The following is a 26,400-nucleotide window of genomic DNA, read 5'->3' as shown; positions in this document are numbered from 1 at the left end:
GGTGTGTGGGAAGAACAAGGACAGAGCTATAGCTGGGGCCAAATCTTAACAGCATTTTAAGAAAGTTTTACTCTGAATGTGTAGGAAGCCAATAAAGGGCTTTGAGTAGAAAAGTGACATGAAGTGATTTGCATTTAAAAGGACCATTCTGCCTGCTGCATAGAAACCATTCTGTAGGGGGTGAAGGAGGAATCACAGGCTCACTCAGCTGGCTCCTTCCAGTCTTGAAACAATCATGGTGATAAGAGATGGTGGTTGGCCCTCAGAAGCAGCAGTGGATGTGGTGAGAAGTGGCTGGGTTCTGGATGTGTTTTGAAGCTTTGCTGAGGGAAGGATGTGGGGAATGAGAGGAACCAAGTAATAGGAAGGGAGAGCCCATGGACTGGGAGTATGGTCAGTGAAATACCAGATCAGCTGTGAGTGATACGAGTCTAGAGGTCAGAGGAGACTGGTTTTCAAAATCCAAGTGTGGGGTCTTGGATGACCCCATGAGACTGGATGAGGTCCCCTGGGACCGGATTGTGGATAGAGGAATCCAAGAACTTGGGAGTCTAGGGTATGTGTACGTGTAGACATCAGACAGTGGGTAGCAGGAGGGTGGAGAGCGGTGCCGGGAATTAGTGAGGAGAGCATGTTAGGAAGGAAGAAGCTCTCAGCTGCACACACAAAACTGTTTACATGTGTGTTAGAGGTAATGGCATATCTAATTGAGTAAAATCTTCAGAAATTAATCCACTGATCACGGGACCCCAGAATTCCATTCTCTAATCCAACGTAAAAGAATGAATTGCCCTCAGCCAGATTCCTATCACTATATCTTTAAATTTCTCCACCTTTAGTGGTCATGACAGAGTGCAGGTACCCAACTATGGGAATCCTTTTTTTTTTTTTTTTTGGCAGTGAAATCTGCAATTTGGCTGGAATTGAAGCCACAGGCCTGTAAGAGCCCCTATTACAGTGGCTGAATTACACATTTCTTGCTATCTATTTTATATGGTTATGTGGTGTCATTTCAGCACTTTTAGAATCTGGTTCTCTTTTTCCTCTATTAATTCAGCTTACTAGTTTTAAGGGAAAATGCAGATTGAGTTCAACTGTACTACTGTATTTAATATATGTATATGTATATGTGCATGTGTCTATGTATTTTTATCATATTCAGTTTTATTACTTTAAATATAGTTGTGAGAGTCCTTGTATTAATGTTGCTTGGTTTGATTTTAGCATGACAATCTTATTCAAGTCTTTCGTAGATGAAAATTTCTCTTTGAAGGAATACAATAAAACTCATTTTGTGAACAGAACATTTTGGAAAACTTTATACTTTTGCTGTAGCCACTAGGTATGTGGTGTCATTGAGCCCTAGAAATGTGGCTCCTTCTGAGAGGCACTGTGTATGTAAAATACACACTAGATTTCAAAGACTTGGAATGAAAAACAGAACAAAATTAGATCATTAATAAATTCATATTGATTATATGTGGAAGTCATAACATTTTCGATATATTAAAGAAAATATCTTTTTTCCAACACTTTTAAAACATTAAAAAATTTTATTAAAATTATTTCACCTGCTTATTTTCACTTGCTAATGTAGTAACTACTTACAAATGTAGCCTGCATTACATTTCTATTGGAGAGAGTAGTTTTGTGCATTTGGTAGCATATACATTTATATCCATGTCCCAATTTTCTCATGTAGAGAAAATGATTTTTGACCTTTTCAATACAAGGTTTCACCTTAAAAAGTGTTTCTTAACATTAAAAAAAAAACTTTACAAATTTTCTTATTGCAAAAATAATACAGGTCCTAAATTTTCTTTGACAAAAATATGAACAACAAAGATAACCACACATAACCACCACACAGTACATTTATATATTGATTTTGACAAACACATATTTTTCCACACTTTTTTTTCACCAGGAAAGGGGAAATTGGTCAGTATACATTGTTTTTTGACTTTCTCAACAATGTAACATAGACGTCTATCCTTGTCATTACATACCTTTAAATTTTTCCTGCGCCAATATTAGCCCAAAGGATATATCATACTCCAAGAAGCAACAGTGGCTTATGATAGCAGAGATTTTTAAATCTTTAATAACAGCTTTATTGAGATATTATACCATACAAATTCACTTTTTTAAAGTATGCCAGTCAGTGGTTTTAGTATATTCAGAGTTATGCAACCGTTGCCCTTATCTAATTTAGAATTTTTTCATCACCCAGGAGAGAAACCCCTAATCCATAAGCATTTACTCCCATTCCCCCACCCAGTCCCTGGCACCTAATCTACTTTCTATCTCTATGGACTTGCCCATCCTGAATATTTCACATAAATGGAATCACATAAGGTCTTTTGTCACTTAGTATGTTTTCACCACTTATCCATGTTGTAGCATGTATTGGTACTTCATTACTTTTTATAGCTGAATGATAAATTCATCCCCTGGATATGTTACACTTTATCCATTTATTAGCTGATGAACATTTGGACTATTTCCACTTTGGGGCTATCCTGAATAATGTTATATCGTGAATATTCATCTATAGGTTTTGGTGTGAACAAGTGTTTTCTATTCTGTTGGGTATATACCTAGAAGTGACATTGTTGGGTCATATGTTGTGTTTAACAATTTAAAGACCTGTCAAACCATTCATTGCTGCACCATTATACAATCCCACAAGCAGTGTGCAAAGGTTCCAATTTTGCCACAACTTCACCAACACAATAGTAAGTGATTTTCAACTTAGAGGATATTCATTCATAAGAGAGACAAATCAAAATCGCTTTCAAAAAAGAGTGACTTTGGGGTGCCTGGGTGGCTCAGTTGGTTACGCGTTTGACTTCAGCTCAGGTCATGATCTCATAGTTCGTGGGTTCAAGCCCCACGTCGGGCTCTGTGCTGACAGCTCGGAGCCTGGAGCCTGCTTCGGATTCTGTGTGTGTCTCTCTCTCTGCCCCTTTCCTGCTCATGCTCTCTGTCTCAAAAATAAATAAAACATTAAAATTTTTTTTCAAAAAAGAGTGACCTTAACCCACCCCAACACACACACACACACACACACACACACACACACACACACAGTGCCAGGTTTGATTTTGGGTATCTTATTTATCGATATCAGTCTCAGTGAAGTGGAGATAATAACAGTACTTACAAGGGCTGCTGTTAGAATTAAATGAGATGATGCTAGTAAAACCCCTTGCACAGCACCTAGTACATAATATATGCTCAATAAGTGAAGTGCTAGCTATTAATATTTTATCAATGTCCCAATATTTTTCCATTGTGTGTAACCACCATAATTTGCCTAGTCAATTCTATTGTTGGACATTTAGGTGGTTTCCAGTTTTCATGACCAGAAACAATGCTCTGAGAAATGACCTGATGGCTAAATTTTTGCCCACATCTATGATTATTTTCTTAGGATAAATTCTGTAAAGTGTTATTGCTGGGGCTTGTTAAAGAAATTTGAAAGATATTTCCCAATATATATTCTTGTCTGAGTTATGTGAAGTTTTCTTTTGAGAAAGGTAATCAGGAACTACCCCTTGAGTATTGCCAAACTGGTTTTGTAAATCCTCACCTGTACCTAACAAATATTATGCAAATTAAAACTATCTTGAGTAAGACAACCTAAATTTAACTCCAAAACCACTGAATGAGAAAAGGTACAAGAGGATATTAGGTCTCATCCTCTCAGATCTGGGCTCTTGGATTTTTGTTCCTCTTCTCCCATTGTGTTAATATCCTAATGAGACATGTTGAAGAGTTATCAATGAAACCAGGCAGAATGGATGTTTCTGTTTTGCATTTAGGCAAATCCAGGTCCAAAGTAAGGAGGCAGTGGAGCTTGAACAGTAGAAAAGGATGATTCATTGAGAATGGGCGTGCACCTGACGTTGCTTATGTGGTCAGGTCCCTTGTAAGGGGAGCCTCTTCCAATTGCATATCCAGCCTGGGGAGGATCACTCAAAGGCTTCAGTTTCCTCTGATGGATATGGGAAATCTTCACAGTAAAGGTAGGATTTTAAGACATTTAGCATTATGGCTCAAGTTTGGCTGCGTGGTGGGATGCTCTGGAATTTGACACAGATTGGGAGATTTAGTATTGAGAATTGGAAGGAACTTTGTGTAGATGGCAGGGATGGGCAGGAAGATATATCAGCGAGTACTGCGTTGCTATTAGTGTGCTGGTAAATGGTTAACAATCAGCTCTCAAAGCAAACAACAAAAAACCCAAAGCCCTGATTTATATATGTTTTTTTTTAATTTCCACAATACAAATATCCCACCAAGGCAGATTTCAGATTTTAAGCTACCAACATGATGTCCCTCACAGCAGAGCTGGAAATAGATGTGTGTAATCGGCCCATTCGGCTCTCAATAGCCAGTATGTAGCGGTTCCAGCATGCCACTGTTTATTTGCATAAATTACTCCACTTGGATAACTGAAGGAACATTTTACTCTGTGAAATCCATTAAGTATCCAGAATCTAGATTTAATACATTTTTAGAGCAAAATGTTTTGCTTTCTTTTCCTAGGTTAAGTGCCATATCAAAGGTTCCCTTATGTGGTGTTCTTACCTATGGTAGCATGCACAGAAAGGAATTACAAACCTCACTAGAAGCTCAGGAGGTTACCCACTGGACAATCAACATATAAGCCACCTGAGACAGAGAGTTGAACACTCGGTGCTTATTGATCCTAGAGAGGGATTTTGTACAATTCCACAACAGAGAAACGTGATTAGGTCTGCACGTATATAGGGTAATCCTAATTCCAAAGGACTTTGTGGCTTATAGAGGGCTTTTTGCAAGATGGTAAAATTTCCTATACCCAGTTTCTAGTTGTTCATTAAGACGGATTGATAGGTAGTGAAACTCAGGTCTCTAAGTCACTTTTGTTCAGTTAAATGATGCCCTTTAGTGCATCTCTCCAATTCTGTGCTGATGGAGACCCCCAGGAGCCACTAGGAGGGAGAAGTGGCATCTCAGCCCTAAGCAGTTAGGCTGTCTGTACAGCAACTCAACAACCCTGTGAAGGAGTTTCTATTATTTTCTTCTATTTTGCAAATACAGAGGCACAGAGATGTTAAATTACTTGCCAAAGGTCATGAAATTTATAAATGCCTGAGCTGGGATAAACCAGGACTGCCTGACACCTAAAGCCTCTATTAAGAATCTCCAGACTGGCTTAGGTCAGAGGTTTTAATAAAATTGTAGATATTTATTGTGTTAATTGGACAGGACGACCTGAAAGGTTTCAGTGTAAGGCAGCACTAACCTAACCGGGGTGAGGGTATATGACAGTGTTGGGGGAGGGGGCCCATGACACGGGTGAGAAAAAAAAAAGAACGTGTCTACATGCCCTGATGCCGAATTGTGTAATCTAAGAAGCCTGTGTATTTGTAACGGGCCTTTTTTGTGAATTCAGTCAGCCTTTCAAAGTGTCTTCTGCCCCTTTTGTAGTTTATGGCTCCGTTTACATAAACTGTAAATTAGACACTAAGTTCCATGACAGCCGACTGACTATATATTTAATGCGTGGATATTGCTGATACAGTCCCATTCTAGTGGCTGAGACAGTGGGTGCTTTTCTATTTGTTCCTTACTGATGGTGGGATGATTGTAAATATCCAACAAGTAACAACAGTATGTTCTTTCCAAGATCATTCAGTCCATGATCTCATTAAATCCTCACAGTAACTCCATGAGGTAGATACTCTTTTTCTCCCTAATTTAGAGGTTTAAAAAATACCTTAGGGGAAACTTGTAACTTACTCAAGGACACAATAATAAGTGCCAGAGAATCATCAGCTTTGCTTGATATCAGAGCCTCAGCACTTAACATTATGCTATAGTCTGTTGATTGATAACGCATTTGTTGCATCTCTAAGAAAGCTCATGTTTTAAGATCAGATGAAAGAATTTCAGTTCTGTGAAGAAAGGGACTGTTTTGTTTTAACTTTATCCCCATATATTGCTCAGTAAATATTTTTGGTCTGTATACATATAAGAATGGGTAGGACAATTACTTCCATTGGAATAGGACTTACTAGAGTAGATTACTGCCTCACAACAGGTTTTGTCGTTGGGTGTTGTTTGTGTTGGTTTGGTTTTGCAAGAATTTTAATAAGGATTGAGCTATAAAACCTAAATATTACAATATTTGCTGAACTGGAGAAATTCCATAATTAATTCACTGAAGAAATATTTATTTACATCCATTCAGCAAATATAATTGAGCACCTACTAAGCACCAGACATTTAATATAGGAGATATATTAGGAACGGTTGGTAATAATGAGGAAACAACTATTACAGAATGTGGTGATCCATGAGGAAGACTCACCACTCCCCCCTGCCCCCAACTCCACCAAAAAATATGAAAAGATGTAGAGACCGAAAATACCTGAGGAAGAGACTGTGGTCTGGTCATGTAACGCCTCAGTGAAGTAAGAACAGTTCAGCTGACATGCTGGAGAATGCCAAGAACATGAGGAAGGAGCTTAGGGAATGGCATGTGCAACTTTCAAAAGCTTGTGGAAAGAATTTGACATATTGGAGGACTAGAAAGTTCAGCAGGTCTTCTGAGAAATGGTCTATAGTGTCCTCTTACCACCACAGGATTGTACGGGGCTTCTTTACCTTACCTTTACCCTTACCTCCTTTACCACACATCATTGTGTTCAAGCACAAAGCCAACAGTCCTTTTGGTTTTGAGCCAGGGTCTAGTCTCCATTGATCATGGGAGAAAAGAGTGGTCCACAAAGTTGAAATGTTGGAGTCAACTTAATCCATGGAGATTTCTCTGTTTTTCCGGGATTGTTGAATAAATAGAGGAGGTATTTTGCTGGAAACATGAAAAGGAAGCTTAATCTATGCAGGGGATATTTCTCCCATTGGTTAGAGTGGAAAATTACTCAAGCACAAACCTGGCCAGTGGGCCTACCCAGTTCATCATGCAGCTCTGTTCCAAGGTAGCCCACATTCCAGGAAGATAAGGGGAGAACTTGCAAATACTGTCCCAAGGTCTCCTGTCACACCTTTAAGTCATTTCAACAGAAGGCACACTGTCTTCTTACCACTTTGAGAGGAACTTAGCGTTTTCCCACCTCTGCCTGCCCCTTCCCCATAACGCTGATCGGCAAGAGAAGCTGAACTGTGTAACTGCAGATGAGCCGACCACCGGAGACCTGGTGATGGGTCCAGTTCATCATGTGGAGGAACCAACCATGAGCTGAGGCTGAAGTGGTGGGTTAAATTTGTTACTGGAATTTCATTTGTGAAATTTGAACAAGTAGTCAAACAATTCTGTGAGGCTTAGCCACCAGACGAGCATAAAATGAAATCCATCGTAAGCTGAACTTCCCTTAAAAATTACATCAAAGAATATTTCTACTCTCTTCTTCATCTGGCTTTCTGGAGATGGGGACGGTGCCATTTTCCATCTGCCGGAAGCATCCACTCTCCGTGGAAATCTAATGGCGATTCCCAACCTCGGTTAAAAACTTGTTTTCCCATTTTTTTGAACTGCAAATACTTCCTAAATTGTGTGAGCCGAAGCATTGTATGTATATAATTAACTCACAGGTCCCTCTGGGCTCATCTAGCTCAACTTGTGGAGTTGAACTGAGCAAGACATTTGCTGATTGTCTCTTCCTGCAGCGACACCCACTGAAACAAATACCTTCTACAAGTGGAAAAATGGGCAAATTTCTTTTCCAGTTTGTCTTTACGAAGCTGTGATGTTCGTAAGTGATGTTTACTGGTTTCATAACAGTAGTGATCAAATTTTCTTTCAAGTACAGGTTTTGTAATTTTCGAAAACGTGGGGGAGAGGGTGGTGGGGGGAAGGTGGGGAATTTTGCATTTTCCTCCTAGGTGAAGCAGGGAGGCAGGCCTCTTTTTTTTGTATTAATTGGATCCTCGAAGTCCCCTCAGGGTAGCAGTGGCTCTCTGTGGGCACAGGCCCCAAGGCACCTTCCCTGTTGGGAGCAAATGTGAGCGGTTCCTGCAGGGTTGTGCCTTGTTCACAAGCAAGACCTCCAGCCGGGCCTGCAGCGTTTGTCCAAAACAAAGTGCAAAGGGCTAGGGAAGGTGGACTTTTCCAGAGTGACTGTGTTGGCTGGCTTCGTAAGTCAGCCCTCTGCTTCCCTCTGCCTGTGTGGACACAGACGCCCACAGTTACAAGCGGGTGTTGACTCTGTTTGGAATGGGGAAGTCGGACGTGGTGGCAGAAAAGTTCTGGCCCCTGCCCCGCTTTCTATTCCTAGCACAGGAGGCTTCAATTAAGCCATGGCAGCCCTTCTTCCCATTCTCTCCTCGCCGAGGCTTCCAACCCCAGGCCTCGCCCTTTAACTTGATTGAGGCACCGCAGACCTCGCACAGGGGTGAGCAGAAAGGGACCTGGATGCAATCTCCCTGCCTACCCAAGAGGGACCTACTTCTCTCTGCGGTGCTGAAGCGCAGGTGTCCGGAGCACGGCAGCGAGCTGGGGACTCCGGGGGCTAGAGAAAAACGCCGCCCTTGGCTGCGTGGCGCCGGAGGAGGGCGGTTGCCGGAGCGCGTCTCTGGTTTTCACGTGAACCCGCCAGCTCGCTGCTTTGCTGCCCAGGTGCCGGTTCGCGGCTGCGTGCGCCCCACTGCAGCAGAGAGCAGCCGCAGCCTCTGCCTCGGCCACCAGCGCGGCTGGGGAAGAGCCCTGGGGCTGCTGACGCGGTTGGGAGGAGCCTCGCCTTTAATGCACCAGCCGCCTCCAGCCTCCTCCTGCAGCAGCGGCAGCGGCTGCGAGTGCGCGCGTGTGGGTGTGAGGGCGAGTGCGCTGGCGCCGGCCGCAGCGCCCTGCCCAGCTCCCCGCCGCCTTCCTCACCCCCGCCGGCCGGAGCCGCCCTCCCGTGGGACCGGCACCCTGCTCCGGGCCGGGCCAGCCCGAATCCGGCCCCTGCCGTCTCGCCACTGCAGCTCGGGTCCAGAAAGGCACCATTTTGTCGCGGCCGCCTGCTCTCCCAGGGGGAGGAGGGACCTTTTTTGCATTTTGGAGCGGCTGCCAACGTGGGGAACCTGTTGGGCATCTCCCCAGCCCCGCTTGTGAGCGCCTCCCGGGCGGCGGGCGGGCCCGGACCCCTCGGGGCACGGCGCATCTTGGCACCCGGCGGCAGCGGAGCCGGGCGCAGCATCCTCGCTGGGAATTGGAGCTGGAGTGAGCGCACCGCGGGAGGAGCCGCCGCAGCCTCGGAGATCCCGAGTGGAGGAGGTGACAGCTCCATTGCCGGGTTTTTATTTTTTTCTCTCCGCCTCCCCGTCTCCTCCTCAGGCTCGGACCATGGTGCAGTCCCACCGGCTCCCCTGCCCCCCTCTCCTGTGAGACTGGCTGCGGGGAGGGATCATGGATACTTGTCTGCCGGCTTCTGGTTCCCACGCAAGTAAGCCTGCTGTCAATGGAGGAGGACATTGATACCCGCAAAATCAACAACAGTTTCCTGCGCGACCACAGCTATGCGACCGAAGGTAACGCCAGCCCCGCCGCATTCCGCCGCTGGGGCCGGGGCGCAAGTTGCGGATCGCTGGGCTCGGCGGGCAGCTGGGCGCCGAGCGGCGGAGACTCCTCCGGGCCCGGGGCTGGGGCGGGGGCTCGGCCCGCGGGGGCAGCGGCCGGTGCGCCCCACATCCATCCGGGCTCCGCGAGACGAGCCCGGCGTTCAGCAGCAGGTGGACCCGGCGCCCACGGGAGTTAAAATGGCCCTCGGGGATTAGGCTTTTCAGGGTGGGGCTCCCGACTGGAAAAATGACCCCCTGGAGGCAGATAACCCCTCCCCCGAGATGTTTGCCGGAGTCTTGCGGGGGAGACGAGGAAGGGGCCCGGAAGGATCGTAGGTCCTCCCTTCCCTGAGCGGAATGATGTTGTGTCTCTCGGTGGCTGCAGGGAGGGCATGGTTTCATTTCCTGCCCGTCTCTCTCTCCGGCCGGGTTACCTGCTCAGACAATCAGAAGCCCAAAGGGCCTTTTGCAAAGGGGCGAGCCCCTCTCCCCTTGGAGGTGCATTAGCAAGAACTAAAAAGGTAGCTGGGGAGACCGCTTTCCAGCAGCGAGCGAACGAGTCCGACACGTGGGGCGAGCAATGCGATCAGTGGGGCCTTTAAAATCACCATTATGAATTCTGCAGCAGTAGTTTCTGCTGAATCAACAGCCAGCAGAAAGCAAGAGGGTTCAGTAAGCTGAGCTTTGCCAAGAGGTGAAATTGTCGTCTCTCTCTCTCTCTCTCTCTTTCTCAGCGTGTTCTGACATTAGCAGGCAGGCACGGAAAGTCAGCAGGTGGAATCTCATTCTGCCTTTTGTGTGTGAATAGAGAGTAGAGGCATTTTTTCCCCCCAAATGCCCAAACTTTTACATCTTCGCTTTCATTTTCTACCTGTAGGCCCTTTCCTTAACCGCGCATAGAAAGTGTTGCATTATCACGTTGTAATATCCACGTGAGAAAACGTGTGTGAAAGGGCTTTAGGAAAATGTAGCAAGGTATGTTAATTTAAGATGATTCTTGTTATCCTTGGATACTAAATTTTCTTTAATACTTAATCAGATCAATACTTCCAGGAAAAATGTGATGGGGATGGGGTAGGAAAGGAGTTCAAACTCTGAAAGAAATAAAGAAGCACACAATGTGGGGGCAAAGGTGGCATCTTCCATAAACATCTCTGTAAATTTTAGATTAAAAAGAATGCCCAGTGCTGTTGAAATATATTCTCCATTCATCATCATTATTGGAAAGCATCCAGCCTAATATGTCCATGGTGCTAGACAGATTAAGCAGACTTGTATGTGCTCTGGCATTCAGGAGCTTAGAGATGGCTTTTAAGATGTTCAGCCTGTCCCTCCCCCATACAACCACCATACTCGCTGATTCTTGTTATTTGCAGGCTGACAAGGTGGCTCTAAGATGTTCTTTCTCAGTCTTAAGTGCTTTGTCACTGACTCATTTACCAGGTAGATTAGGACTTGCTGTGTGTCTGAGCATGTTATCCAAGACAGAAGTTGGCCTTGGGTCTATTGGTTTTTGGGGGGATGTTTCTTTCTGTTTGTGACAACAAAGAAAGAGGGCTGTCTTCGTATTTTCTTCTGTGTTGTATTATGCCTCTAAGTGCCGGCACAGGAAACTTACTGAGCTGGGAAGATGGGCAAATTGGGGCCGTGTGTATAGGGCCATGATAGGAGTATCATCTTAGTGCTTTCAGGGCCCTAGATATTACCTAATCTCTGTTCTTATTTTATGGTGTTTTTGGGAACTCTGATTCTGGTTAAAATATCTGGGTTCATATAGTCAAAACTGAGGCATGAGTTTATAGCAAAGAGCTCTCTCAAATGTTTCTAAATCAATCTCTCAGGAAATTCTATCACACACACGTAACAATGAAAACTAAACAAAACCTTTATTTCACAGTAAACCTTCAGGTTTCTTGATCTTAGTGAAAGTCTGGTAAGAAAAAAAAAATGGAACTTGGAAAACGTAAATGGCAGAAGTTGGGTAGAGAGGGAAGTTCTCTTTTCCCAATAGATGTGGTCTTCATCTATTCATTTTAGGGGCCATTCATGCACTGGTGCTGGCCAGAGGGGGGATAGTCCATCCTTGTCTTCTGATGAATACCTTGGAAGTGCCAAGTACACCAGGAAAGATCACCAGATCAAAATAGTCTTTGTTCAAATCCTGTTAGTTGAGGGCTTGCCCCCAAAGTTCCTTCCTCCTTTATTAACTTAAATCCACTGCCTCCATAATCTGACCTTAGTTTCTGGGTCCTTCTATGGACTTCGCTTTTCTTTTGTCTTCTTTAATATTTTGGCATTTTCCTACCTAGCCAGATATGTCAGGGTTTGGTGGGTTTTTGTTTTTTTTTTTTTTCTTTTCCTCCAAAATCTCCTTCACATTTATCTCTGAATTTTTCTTTGCTTTGCTCAGATCATTCCACACTGCAGTATTCTATTTAAAGCTGAAAGGTTTTTGCTGTGTAGTTAGTGTGAAGGACTCTAAGCTCAATTTGCATTGTAAGTGGTAGCTGCGGGCAAGTTCCGCCAGCTAAGAGCAATGCAAATGCTAAAGGACACTTTTACCCAAGCTCTCCCCTCTTATTTTCTCTCTCTCTCTCCCTCCTCCCTCTCTGTCTCTCTCCCTCCCTCCCTCTCTTCCCTCCCTCCCCTCCCTCCCCTCCCTCCTATGGGGAAGAAAAAAGGTTGCATGATGTGTATTTATTAAAGATATTTCCTATGACTCTTTTATTCTGGGCATCAAAGTTACCACCCTCACCAATCTTCCCCTGTCTTTTTTCCCTTTTTAAAGTTAACATCTTTGAGCATCTTCTATTTTCAGTGCACTTGCTGAGCTTTTTAAATAGAGCATTTCAATATCTCCAAGTCTTGCTAAGTAGATGCTATTAACATTTTCAAATAAGGAAACTGGGCAACTGAGGCCCACAGATGGTACTCATTTGTGAGGGTCACACAGATGAGCAGAAAGCTTGTCTTCAAACTCAAGACCCTTTTTAGGCATATGCGCCTCCATGAGGAAATTCTGCACTGCCTCATTTTCTTTCCTTCACCCATTAGCTCCTGTTATGAGAAGACCACAATGGTTTTATCGTTGTATGTAAATTGTGTTCCCATCTGGTGTAAAATTCTTGGCAAGGATCATTTGAATGTGTGTATATGGGGTTATATGTGAGGAAAAGTGGGGTTGGAATGACTACAAAAATAAAGTCAACACAGTGTTTTTACTGTTTTGTTTTGTTTTGTTTTGTTTTCAGATATGGAACTCTGGGTTTCCTAACCAAGGCTTCATCTCTCAAATCTCTCTGATCTATATGTGGATTTCTTTCTTTCTTTTCAGACTTGTTAGAACTGACTAAAACCCTTTCTTCATTAGGGCATTTTGAGAGTTATCTACATTAATTTTCGTACCCTGACACGGGGCCACAGATAGAATAAATATTTTTTTATAGGTGAGTTTACAGAAATGGCAATCTGGTTAGAAGAGGAAGTCAGAGAACACGTTTTAAAATTATTCTGTTCTCAGTTTCCTTAGCTGTAAAACAGGAATAACAATAGAACCTATGCCATAGGAAAAAAAATTAATACAGGGAAAGCACTAAATACCATTACCTCAAGCAAAGCTAGACCTCCGTAAATGTTCTCAATACATTATAGCTATATTTGCATAGCAAACACACTTTTTCCTTGGATTGTGTGTTGATTTGGGATGATCCTGAGGGTAATGGCTAGTGGAAATGGCAGAGAAGTCACTAAAACCCACCAGTCTCTTCTCAATTCAAGTGCCCCCCATGGATCTTGCCGTTGAGTAATTTGTTTTAATGTACTTGCTGGTTGTATTCTGGCAGCTAGTAAGTTCCATCTTGTCTAAGAGGCCTTTCAAAACCTATATTGTTGACACATTGTAAAAGAAGAACAAATTTACTTATTTCATGTATTTTTTATTATTATGTATTATTATATAATTATTCATTAATTCTGCCTGTAATTTCTTCCACAAACATAGTTGACTGTCTGCACAGGTGATCCAGCATGGTCCAATACAGACATGATATTAGTCTGGTGCAGGAGGCAGACATTAAATATTTTTGCAAATAAATACATAGTTACCAATTGTGATAAGTGATAGAAAAAGCATAACATGCTTTGAGATCATATATAACGCAGGAAGGTGGATCTAATTTAGTTTGGGGGACTAGGGGAGGCTCCTCAGAGGAAGTTTTAGGTTGAGAACTAAAGAATAAGTCAGGTATTAACAAGAGCTAAAGACTGGAGTTAGAAGAGATAATAGGTACCAGGTCCAGAGATATGAAATAGTCTGACAGATTGAAAGACTAGAAGGCTGCCTGTGGCTAGAATATAGGGAACAAGAGGAAGCAGCAATGAAAAGGAGACCAAAGCCTGCAGTTTACTTTGAATGCACCAAAACCAGGAAAGATCCATGCTAGGATAGAGGGATGGATGAATGGATAGATATATGATATAGCAAGTATGAAATGTTAATGGTAAAACTGAGGTGGTCTGTCAATGGATAGCCACTGTAAATTTTTTTTCCAAGTTTGATGTCGGTTTGAAAATTTTCATAATAAAATGTTACAAAAGAGAGACTGGAGAGGTATTCAGAGACCAGATCACATTGAGCCTTGACCATAAGGAGTTTGGACTTTATCCAAAGATGGATCGAAAGCCATTAAAGGATTTTGATCAAGGGGGAAATATGATCAGGTTTGTTTTTTTCAAAGCTCCCTCTAGCTGCTATGCAGGGTGGGGTCAGAGGGCTGGGTAGGAAATGAATAGGAGTGAAAGAAATAATTGGGACGCCACAGCTGTACTCTAGGATAGTGGCAGCAGTAGAGATGGAGAGAATTAGATGACTTTGATACACTGTAGAAGAAGAATGGATAGGACTTTCTTGGTGTGATTCGGTGAAGATAGAGAAGTAAATGGGGATGAGTGTCAAGGACAACTTTAGGACTTTGCCATGACAGTGGACGCATAATGGGCCTTTTTACTGACACTGGAAAAAAGACTTTGGTAATTGGTGTGAGACATTTAGCCTCAGAGTGATACTCTCAAGCCATTGGATATCTGGGTCTAAAGCTCAGAAGAAAGATGGGGACGATGTATAATTGGGATGTCTACAGCATATTGAAAGTATTTAAAACCACGTGAATAGATGTGATGCGTAGGAGAAGAGCACACCAGGGCAGAATTTGAGCCAACAAGGATGATTATCTTGTCTTGGTATAAATTGTAACAAAAAGGGCCTCACAAGGGAATGCCTTGGTGTAAACACCATTAACCGCACACTGAAATTATTCAAATAACACTCTATGGTCATTTCTCAACAATGTGGTGGCAAAGGAAGAGTCCAGTCTAGGGTGAGTTGAGTTTAGAGGGTCTCCAAACTTGAATGAGATCTGTGTGATCTCTGGTATGTCATAGCTTTGGAGGAACCTCAGGCTAAAAGTGAGAAACTAATAGTCCCTGCTTCCTCCACCCCACCGCCATTTCACACATGATCAAGAGGGAAGCGAAGATGAATAAAACGAGGAAGGTACATGAAAATGGCTTTTGATATGAAGGCACTAAAAATTAAAAGGAGGTGGTGTCCCATGATGGAAAGCTGCCTTGTAGTTCCTTAAGTTGCTTTGATATTTGTATGCAAATGCCACATCAGAACAGTATTTCCAATGCATATGGATGAATGTTTGAGTTCTCTGCCATTCTCGGAAAAATCTGAAATGGAACGTGGAAAGAAGCTGCCTTATACTATTGTAAATGACCTTTCTGGGGATGGGAAATGTTCTGCTACCAAATATAATAACCAGAGTGCATTGAAAATCACTAGCAAGTATTCATTATTAGCATCCAGGTCCCCAGGGGCAATCTCAAGCCCTTTATGAGGGCTGGTCAGAAACATGCCAATGAACCTGGGGTGAATAATATTAGGCCAGTCCTGTCAAAATATTGGTAAGGCTCAATGAAAAGAGCACAGCTGTAGACTGACATTCCTAGACTCTGGCATTTGCATTTACGAAGAAACTAAGAGTCTAATTTCAGCACTTAGCTGAGGGGAGAGAACTGAGGTTTCTCACGTGCTGTCCATTCCAGGCATTTTCCTAGGTGTTTTCTTATGTGTTGACTCATTTAATCTCTTTGAACAGCCATAAGAGAAGGGTTGCATTAGCCTCATTTTTCAGAATAAGGGATTTTGAGCTTTGGAGAACCCCAGAAACTTGTGTAAGGTCACATACTTGTAAGTGGTAGAACCAGATTGGCCACCATGATTTCCTGGACTTGAGGCATGTACTCTTGGCCCACCCCTGCTGCCTGTGGTCAGGATTTTAGGAAGGGAAATGAAAGTTATACTCTCTCTTTGGCATATATCCGCATGGTACATGTTCAGTGCTGCTAGATTCACTTGTCTCATCTTTTTCTAGAAGGGCAGTGCACATGCCTGGGTCTTCTTCATTATCCCACAGGGAGGAAGTTGAACTCCTCTACCTTGTGTCAGAGTCCTTAGCCGATCATCTCTTCTAGTTGTATTCTACTCTGTAAGGAAAGAAGGAAAATATTTATGGAACTGCGCAAATTGTGAGAATTAGCTGGGTTTTAATACCCTTCTCCATGTCCTTCACCCCTAGTGTAGGATGTTAATAATGCAGTTCCCAGGTTGTGCTGGGATAGCTCCACTGGGCCTTCTGGACACCCATTCTCCAGAACTGGTGGCAATTCCTATAGTTGGCTAAGGCAGCAAAAGGAATGGATAGAGGCAGCTGTTGATGGCAGTTGTCCTTTGTGTATAAATGTGGAGGTGTCTGAGGCCTTGTTTTTGGCCAGAGAGGCTCACCTATGCTATTTGCCTCATCCTCCATTAGTCAGATTGCTTTCACCAAACTTGTTATCTTTACCACCAATTTGCCTTCTTTTGCGTTTCCAGTAGAACTCTAGAATTGGGCTGGAAATCAGAACAGACCAGATCTGGAGTGCTTGGATGGCTCAGTTGGTTGAGCATCCTACTCAGCTCAACGTGGTTCATGGGTTCAAGCCCTGCATCAGACTCTATACTGACAGCTCAGAGCCTGGAGCTTGCTTTGGATTCTATGTCTCCTTCTCCCACTTGCACTCTGTTTCTCTCTGTCTCTGTCTCTTTCTCTTTCTCTTTCTCTCTCAAAAATAAAAGTAAAACATTCAAAAAACTAAAAAAAAAAAAATAGAAAAGACCAAATCTGACATAACTATTGCATCGGAAGCAAATTGTTTTTACGAGACCTCTAGGCATTTTGTCTGGAATAATCCAGGAGCCCTTGAATTCTTCTGTTGCAAGTTCATTGTGGAAAGAGTGGGGAATGATGATGGTAGGATCTCCATGTGTGAAATCCACAGAAAACTAATCCGTATTCATGTTGGAGAAGGGGTCATGGTAACAGAAAGGGATAGGTGTGCAGAGGGGGAGTCAGACTCTCAGTTCTTTGCTTCAGAAGAAAAAGACCTGAATGCTTACAGCAAATGTAGAGAAATGGAGGGGTCTCTGTGGGCAAGGGGCAGAACAATGCTTGGTATCTAAAGGTCTGGAGGAACCTCAGAGGGCAGGATTTTAAGCCCAGAAAGGAGAGTCTTCTAGAAGGCATGTGCCAAAGAATACCTTACCTGTGCTAAGCTTGATGCTGGGGGACTGGCAACCGCCTCCTGCATATGCATTTCTGATTGTACTGCTGTGAATCCATTCAGTAATGGGCCTGAAGTCATCACAGAATGGCAGGCCACCTCCTCCACTTAATGTAGGGGCTCATCTCTGGGACCCTCAGCAGACACATAAAGATGTGGAGGGTGGACAAGCTCTAAACAGTTCTCGTGGAGACTATATCGGCAGCAAGATGCTGAGCACTCGTAGGTGGTCTGAAAGACAAAACTTGGATCCTTAAGTACAAAATATTAACAGGAGGTGTTGTACCGAAGAGGAAAGCTATATAAGAAATTTGAGGAGAGTAACATTGCTCCTTTAAGTTTGCGGAAGTCAAGCTGGGGCCAGAGACACCCACGTGAGGAGGTCGGTTGGTTCACAACACTGGTGTTCTTGTCATTGACATTCTTTTCTGTGTCTTTATATTAATCAGGCAAATAATACATACGTGCCTTCTTGTTTGAAAGGATTCCAGCATTACAGAAGTAAACAAAGCAAGGGCACCTGGCTGGCTTAGTGAGTAGAACATGTGACTCTTGATCTTGGAGAGCTGTAGGTTTGAGCCCCATGTTGAGTGTAGAGATTACCTAAAAAAATTTTTTTTAATCTTTAAGGGGTGCCGGGGTGTCTGAGTTGGTTAAGTGTCTGACTCTTGGTTTCGGCTCAGGTCACAACTGGCAGTCTGTGAGTTCAAGCCCAGTGTCAGGCTCTGTGCCGACAGCTCAGAGCCTGGAGCCTGCTTCGGATTCTGTGTCTCCCTCTCTCTCTCCACCCCTCCCCTGCTCATGTGCTCTCTCTCTTGCTCTCGCTCTCACTCTCAAAAATAAATAAACATTAAAAAAGTTTAAACTTAAAACAAATATATTTTTTTAAAAAGGCAGTAGACAAAGCACAGCATGAATCACCCTCTATCCCCACACTCATTCCACTTCCCTGCCCAGAGTTAGCACTGTGAATAGGCAAGAATGGCCCCCTTTGTATGTATTTTCATATATTTAAATATACATATGCACATGTACACTGGGAGAGGGGTTGTTTGTTTGCATAACTGAATGCATACTGCTTGTTCTGTTTACACTTTGTTTATTCTCCCACTCAGAGATCTCTCTGAAAGATCTTTCCGTGTCAGGACAGCTACACTGGCCTTGTTCTTTTTAATGGCTACATAGTGCCCTGTGGTATGACTGTATCATAGTTGATTTAGTAGTTCCCTTGTGGAAGGATGGAAAGTTATTTTTAGTCTTTATATTACATACTATGCTGTGGTGACTCTCGATCTGTCTATATACTGTTTGTGTTCAAAGGTTCTCTTTGAATCTTCCTGACTTTACCATCTTTTTTTAAAATTTTATTTTTTTTAATTTACATCCAAATTAGTTAGCATATAATGACTTTACCGTCTTGAAAGCCAAAATGTTGGTTCCTATTCCTCAGCAAAGAATAAGCAAAGAAGGAATCTCTGGCCCTTCACTTCTTCTCTAGTAAACCTTGGGTAAGCCATGTAACCTTGTGAGCTTGAATTTCCTAATGTAGAAAATGGGAATAGCTGTCCTATCTACTAACATGTGCACAGCACTGTATATTCTATAACGATTTTGAATTTGAGTGTTAATAAAGAATAAGGTTGATTGGTGGCAGTTGTGGATGGCTTGCTATGTGCCAGGAACAAACTTGAAGTTTTATAGTATTTTTCTTGTTTAGTACTCAGAAGTCTATAGGTTGATACTGTCCTTAGACCCCTTTAAGTAAAAAGTTGAAGCAGAATGAGATTATTACTTGTCCAAAGTCACCCTCTAGTAAGTGGCAGAACAGAAGTCACTTCTGGGTCCATCATTGTGGTGTATGGATACACCTGTTTATATTTTTTTAATGGTTATTGATTTCTTTTGAGAGAGTGTGAGCCAAGGAGAGAGAGGGAGAGAGAGAATCCCAAGCAGCTCCATGCTCAGTGTAGAGCCCAAGGCAGGGCTTGATATCATGACTACAAGATCTTGACCTGAGCCAAAATCAAGAGTCGGACACTCAACCAATTGAGCCACCCAGGCACCTAGGCCCTGGACACACCTATTTAAAACAGAAGTCATGATGTTGACACAGGGAAAAGATCATTCTTCTAAAAAAATACTATTTTGAATCAGTACCAATACACAGGGTCCAATTATTATCAAGATTTTGAAAATAAACAGAGGGAACATTAGGAGCATCGTATGCAGTGATGTAGAATGCACATCAGAAGACCTGGGTGTTATTCCCAGTCCTGCTGTCATAATTAGTTACTTATACTCTGTGGGCTTCCGTTTCCTAATCTCCTGAAGTGAGGCTGAAAATGGGGAAGGAGTGGCATGCTCCCCATAGATTTTTGTGGCTCTAAGTTTCTGTGATGCACTTTGTATTGACCCACGGTGTCATTTAGATCTCTTGAGTCTGTTGAGACATTGTGCTCAACAGTGTGGGGGACACAGGTTTAGGCTTTAAATGGCCCCAGAACTCCAGGCTTGGCTGTAGGAACTGATGGGTCAGATCATCCTTCTGGCAAGAAGTCTCTGGTGCAGCCAAGAGGTGGAGCCAGAAAGGGAAGCATGTCTTTGCCAAAAGCTGCTGCAGATGGAAGAGCCAGTCTGTCTGGGCAGCCCATGACTTTGAGAGGAGCCATTTGGCAACGTTGTTGGCAGGAGCTGCCTTGCAGCGTGAATGCTGGAGACTGTCCTGGGCTGGAGTGAATCAGGGATGCAGCAAAGGTGGCTGGTGGAACAAATAACCATCTGGTGAGCAGGGCACTGCTCATCTTGCTGCACTGACAGAGAAGAGCGAGTGCCAATTGGTGAGGCTGGGCTCTCGGTGACGTGATCTGACAGGCACAATAAAATGGCTCCCCTGCTGTTGTACACCCCACGGAGGGGGTTAGGAATCCCATGTGAACCTGCTCTTTAAGAAATCAGGAAGGCTCCAATCTCTTTGACTGTCATAGGAAAGGAAAGTCATCATGTCAAACAAAGTTGACTTTCTGTATTTATCACCAGCTGCTATGGCTGGTTGTGCTGGTGAATATGGTGAAATAAAAGTTCTTGTTGTCAAGCTTCGTTCCATCTATTTGGCAGCGGATACTCTGTCCTTCTCAAAGCTTCGGCGTCTGTGCTGCGTTTGCCTCTCAGTTACACCAGGTGGCTGAGGGGGTAGAATCAGACCCCATGTGGCTCTGGAATCACCTCCAGCAGTACTGATTCTGTGGCCTTGGATGGGTCACTCTGTCTCTGATTATTTCTTTTACTTACAAAATATGGCAGTAGTTGAAGCAACATGCCCCTTGCTAGCATGCTATTATTTATACGCGAGAATTAAATACAAAAGAGTCCCTCTCTTACTCCATGTACTTGGGACCAATGGTTGATGATCAATTGGAAGAACTAAGGCAGAAAAAAAAATTTTTAATGCTATTTTAAATTGCATTGCCTAATAGACTTCATCTTTGAATATGAGTCTGCTGACTGGGGCTTATATTTTTCTTAAACCACACCCAAAATTGCAAAGGCCCTGTCTGAGTTTGGTTTCCTTGAGGCTGAATGACGGTATACACCTGAGAAGCAATCTTAGCACGATCCTTCTAGATTTTTATGATTGTCCCCCATCTCTTCTCTCTACCATATTTAATTTGACAATTCTGTCACTTTTTGAAAGCATCCGACTTAGTTTTCATACAAAATAATCCTTTTCTTCCTTTCCACACCGTTCCTTCCATCACCTTCCATGATATTTGATTAAATAACTGTAACTGACATCAAGAAATATGGGAACAAACAGAACTGACTTGGAGTAAACATGTGTCTCAGCCAGAGGAAGCAGGAGTGTGCCTGTGTCCCAGAGATTAGCCTGCTAAGTTAGCTGTGTGTGTAGTGCATGTGAGTATAGAGTATAGAGGCCTGTTTTACAGAGTCAGCTGAAGGCCTTTTTCATCCAGTCTGTTAAAAGGGCCTCTGTTTTAATTATGGTGAGGAGGAAGAGCCACCATGGACTGAGTGCTTCCGGTATACCAAGAATTGAGTTAAGTATGCTATGTGTGTTCTACATGATGTGCTACATATTATGTATGTATGTATGTATATATTGTGCACTATATTGATGTGTATATATATATGATACAGATACGTGCATATGTGTGTGTGTCTGGATCATTTAATCCTCAGAGAAAACCTCAGAAGTATGTACAATTAAAGCTTAATTGAGTGAGACTTTAGGTCCTTTTCACCATTTCCCAATCCCCATTTCCCAGTGCAGAGCCTGGCAAATATCACTCCTTAGATGATTACTAAGGAAATACAGGGATAGGCTCCTATTCCACTGACAGTGAAACTGGGGCTTAGAATATTTGTGTGATCTCCCCAGGGTCAGTCGGCAAACTCAGGATTTGAAATGATGGTGTGTCTGACACAAAAATGTACGTTCTTAAGAACAAATATAGAGATATTACAATAACCTTTTTTTTACAAAACTCTCAGACATATGCTTTAGGTTAGAATAAACATCTAATAGGAAAGTAATTTGGTATCATCTCCACTTTGCACAAGTATATATATATTCTAGAACAGGAGTTGATAAACTTTCCTATAAAGAGCCAGTTAATAAACATTTTAGGTTTTGCCAACCATACAGTCTATGTCCCAGCTACTCACCTCTGCCATTGCTGCTCATGGACATGGCTTTATTGTAGCAAAACTTGATTTACAAATTCAGGTGGTAGCCCATGCCTGGTAGTTTGCTGACCGCCCATTCTAAAGACAAAATTTGGAACCCATGAGAAATTAAAAAAACGTTGGTCTTCCAAGTCATTGGTGGCAGTAAGTGCTAGACAGAAGCTTTCCTGAATAGGAATGGCTTATGGTCAAAGCGGGGACTTGGTGGGATTCTGACAGGTGATGAGGAATGGCAAAGGCTGTCCTCATGGAGAAAGAGGTCTTGCATGACATTAGGCAAAAGTACGTGAGGAAAATGGCATGTTGTTTGAGGACATGAGCTAGAGGCTAGACACATAACAGACTGTTTAATAGCCCATTAGGATCCCTGCACATAACCACACCTCTTTTAGTGGTGTCCCACAGAGTTCATGCCGTAGTCATTTAAAAAAAATATTTATTATTGGTGCACCTGGGTGGCTGGTCAGTTAAGCATCTGACTTAAGCTCAGGTCATGACGTCACGGTTCTTGAGTTCAATTCCCACTTCTGGCTCTGTGCTGACAGCTCAGAGCCTGGAGCCTGCTTCAGATTCTGTGTCTCCCTCTATCTGCCCTTCCCCCACTCATGCTCTGTCCCTCTTTCAAAAATAAACATTAAAAAATAAAAATATTATATACTAGGTACCATGCTAAAAATAGGAAAACAATAAAAAAACAAAGACCCTACCCTCATAGATCTTACATTATGTTGGGGAGATATCCATGAAATAAACACAAATATAAGAATATGAATATAAATCTTATTAAATACTATGTAGAAAAAGTAAAAAGGCTGTGGGAACAAAATATATGCTCACTGATGAAAACATGAACTATAAAGAAAAGTGTAATAAAGAAAACCGAATTTATCTCTAGCTCCAAACATAATCATTACAAATATTTTCAGTGTATTCTCTTCCAGGCTCTGTGTGTGTGTGTGTGTGTGTGTGTGTGTGTGTGTGTGTGTGTGTGTGTGTCAGAGAAAAGAGAAAGGGATAGATTAATACTGGAATTATATGTAAAATGGTATCCTATCTCTTGTTTTGTTTTGGTTCCAAATAATACTGTGAGCATTCTTCCATAACATCGTATAGTTGAAACAGAATTCTGCCATTCACCTAATACTTGAAGTGTAGATTATTTCCAATATTTTGCTGTAATAATTGTGTGATAAATAATTGCATGAATTGAAATCATCCCTAGTTATTTTCTTCAGACAAGTTTCTAGAGTCCAGATTGCTGGGTTAAATGGTACACATAAATAAGTTTCTTGATAGGAACAGTTAGGTTTCTAGATAGTAATAATAAAATGTTTTCTACAAAACTTGACCAAGGAAGACCTTTGCAGTTGCTGGGGCCCCTCGCACCATGTTTTGGTCTATATTTTGCCTCTGCCTCACATTGTCACAGTTTTCCAGAGGGAATTTGTGCAGGTGAAGATTAGAAAAAAATTGATAAAGATAGAACCATTGAACTTTAATTTTCTCCTTTGCCCTTGTCCTTCCCCAAAGCCCAAGTACTTTTACCCATTCTGAGAAGGGAGGCGATCTCAATTCTCAGCCACTGCCATTAAATACATGGGTGAGTAGCTCGTTCCCTGGGATTTAGTTGCCCACCTATATTAACTAAAATGACATTCATGGTTCCAGGGCATCAGTTGTAGATAAGTATATGGAACCTGGTGACCCAGAAATGTTAATTTTCCTCAAACTGATAAGTAGGTGATTTCAAAGAAAGAGTGACCTACTATGACAACTAGCATGGTTGTTTAATGAGCTGGCCTCTCCTGGGGTTCAAATTTGTCATTTCTGAAAGCTGTGCTACCTTTTTTCCCTGTTAACACCGTGTGTAGTTGAGTGCAACTTGAACTCAGATAAATATGAAGAAACTAAACTTTATCATTGGCTTAAGACTTGCAGACATCTCTAGTTTTCCTCCAAAAGTTCGGTGCATGATTTGATGGAATTGAAAAGTATAAATCTTAGAAACTACCAGTGGGATTTGATTTTTAGTGAGTGATTTTAGTCCCTTATCAAAATATATGGGCTGTCTGCATTTCAGCAGTCACTGGAGATTATAGGTAGGAGTTGATTTGAGGTCTCAATCCATTTTGTTTGGAATTTGGGCATTTTTCTCCCTGTGAAGTATCTTGAGGTAGCGAACTGGAAATACTAAGTTCTTTGGAACGTTTTTTTTAATTTAAAATTTTTACAAAGTTTAAAGGATATATGGCTGGGTGGGTGGATGGATGGTCAGTTAAATGGATAAAGATTTGTGATAGTCAGTAGGGTATCCAGTTGCTTTCTCAGAGGACTAAGTATTCAAGCATCTTCTAGAAACATGAAGTTTCAATAATAATTTGGGATTGTAATATTAAAGTCTACCTCTCCTCTCCTTTCTCTTCTGCCTGGGAAGCTAGGGCAGGTGGGATGGGGTGAGAGAGTGAGTATTGATTAGGGCAACACAGATCCATGTGAGGATGCTTCCAGGAATTCATCACTGGCACTAATTAAAAAAAAAAGAAAAAGAAAAAGAAATAGGACGGGGGTGGGAGGGAAATGGAGAAGAGCTGCCCTGAAACCCTGAGCCAACAGAAAAGACTGGGACAGTTCAGTGCTTCCGGCTGACATCTCTTACAGAGACCAATATCTAATCCCATCCCAGTTCTGTAGGATTAGCTGGATGAAACTAACATACTATGCTTTGAAAATCAGAGCTCTCTGGTCACTTGATAGGATGTAGGGGGAAGATTTTTGGTGCAGTGCCATGTGTGAATGAGGTGTATTTCCCTATAGGTTCTGTGACCCCTTTCAGGGTCAGAGATCAAAGACTTGCTGAGGTCTCCCCAGGACCTAAAGAATTCTGTGCACTCTGGTGAAAAAAAACCCCAAAGCAGTCTGATTATCATACTGTGCTTCTGCTGCCAACATGCTTACTCAGTCCCTAAGCTTCCTCAGCACAATTTGAGATGGAAATTTTCTGATCAGAATTTTTCCTATAAGTCTTAGAAACTTGGATTTAAGCCCGTTATGTGGGCTAGGTTTTTTCTTTTTCCAGTTATTTGACAAGCAGATTGCTTTTGAATCACTCATTTGGATGGCCTTGATCTAGACATTGGTACGTGCTGAAAAGGCAAAACACTATTTTCCTACTTGTGCTTGGCCCTTTAAGAAGATTGGGCCATTGACCATTTTCTCCTGTGCTGTAAACCTTACTGTTTCCTGCCTGTCCCCTCATCTCCCAGCTCGCCTCCTAACTGATGTTCAAACCAACCATACGGGCTTGTGCTGCATCCTCAGTGCCCCCAGGCCATCCCTGCTCCCTGCTTCTGTATGCACCATTTCCCTTTTACCGGGACCTACATGGCCTCCTTTGAATCTTCATTTTCCTATGAATTTCTTTCTCAATTCCTTGAGTTTTTTAATCATAACAACAGTTCTGTGGTATGTAGGTATTATCCCCATTTCATGAATGTGGACACCAAAATCCAAGTTCAGGTAGCCCGCCAGAAAGAAGGGGGCCTGCACATTTTCTCTCCAGCTAGAAAGAAACTCCTGGAAGACATTCCTCACACCTTTACTTCCTTAGTTTATTCTATAGAGGACAGTGCAGTGCTTTGCACACAGGCACTTAGTAAATGGTTTTGAACTTGATTTGAGTAGGAGAATAGATTGGTAATGTCTCTGTAGTTAGGGCAGCAGCCAGGTACATATTCTTTACTCAGGAGCTTAAACTTACAGCTCTATCCAGACATGTTCAAGCCAGATTCTCCTACCCCCAACTGGAATTTAAAGATGTGCTATATTGCAGCCACTTGGAAATTATACCAGCTAATTAAGAGCATAGCCTATTCTTTCATTCATTTGTTTGTTTATGTGTTTGTTTTTTTATTTTACTCTTTAGCCCTTCAGGTATTGATTGAGCAAATGAAACCTCATTCATGCTATCCAAGTTGGTATATGATGATATAACTGTGAAAAAATATATAAAAGTTTATTAACATCGGGTTATAAGGGGATGAGAGAAAAAATAAATACATAAATACATAAATAGGACTATTACAAAATTGAAGGTAGCCACATCCATGATAAGAGGAGCATGTATAATATGATTCCTTTTCCATAAACTTCTGTGTGTGTACATAAAGAATTCCATGGAAAGAATGGCTAGTAGATTATTAATAATGGTTATCTCAAGCTGATGAAATATTAATTCTTAATATTTATATTTTCTAATGTATGACAGTTTCAATATGTATAAACATTGTTTACACAATAGAAACAATAAAGCTGTCATTATGGTGAAAAACAATTCATAGAGTATCTATTGGGTGCAAAGAACAAGATTGTGGGTATCAGTGTAATAAATACCCACCTGAGTTCTTCCTTTTACTTTGAAGTAAAATTAATAATTCTTCAGTTGAAAATCACTGTGAACCCTGGAAGAGTAGTGATAAGTGA

At 42.2% G+C, this 26,400-nt stretch overlaps 1 protein-coding gene across 9 annotated transcripts in view; it reads left to right on the top strand.

Moving 5' to 3' along the window:
* Positions 1 to 26,400, top strand: part of PPP2R2B (protein phosphatase 2 regulatory subunit Bbeta) — a 469,020-nt gene that overhangs the window by 185,177 nt on the left and 257,443 nt on the right. For 3 of the 9 annotated variants that reach the window (XM_043590336.1, XM_043590316.1, XM_043590325.1), the window contains one exon: positions 9,329 to 9,522. The exons of 5 other annotated variants lie outside the window; for them this stretch is intronic. In XM_043590336.1, coding sequence (XP_043446271.1) covers positions 9,329 to 9,522 — 194 coding nt within the window. Of the gene's footprint in view, positions 1 to 9,328; positions 9,523 to 26,400 lie in introns of those variants that run through there. One more of the 9 variants, XM_043590373.1, reaches the window with a different exon arrangement.

Source organism: Prionailurus bengalensis, chromosome A1 (genome assembly GCF_016509475.1).
Source record: "Prionailurus bengalensis isolate Pbe53 chromosome A1, Fcat_Pben_1.1_paternal_pri, whole genome shotgun sequence".
Classification (NCBI taxonomy): domain Eukaryota; kingdom Metazoa; phylum Chordata; class Mammalia; order Carnivora; family Felidae; genus Prionailurus; species Prionailurus bengalensis.
This window is presented reverse-complemented; position numbering and strand designations above follow the sequence as displayed.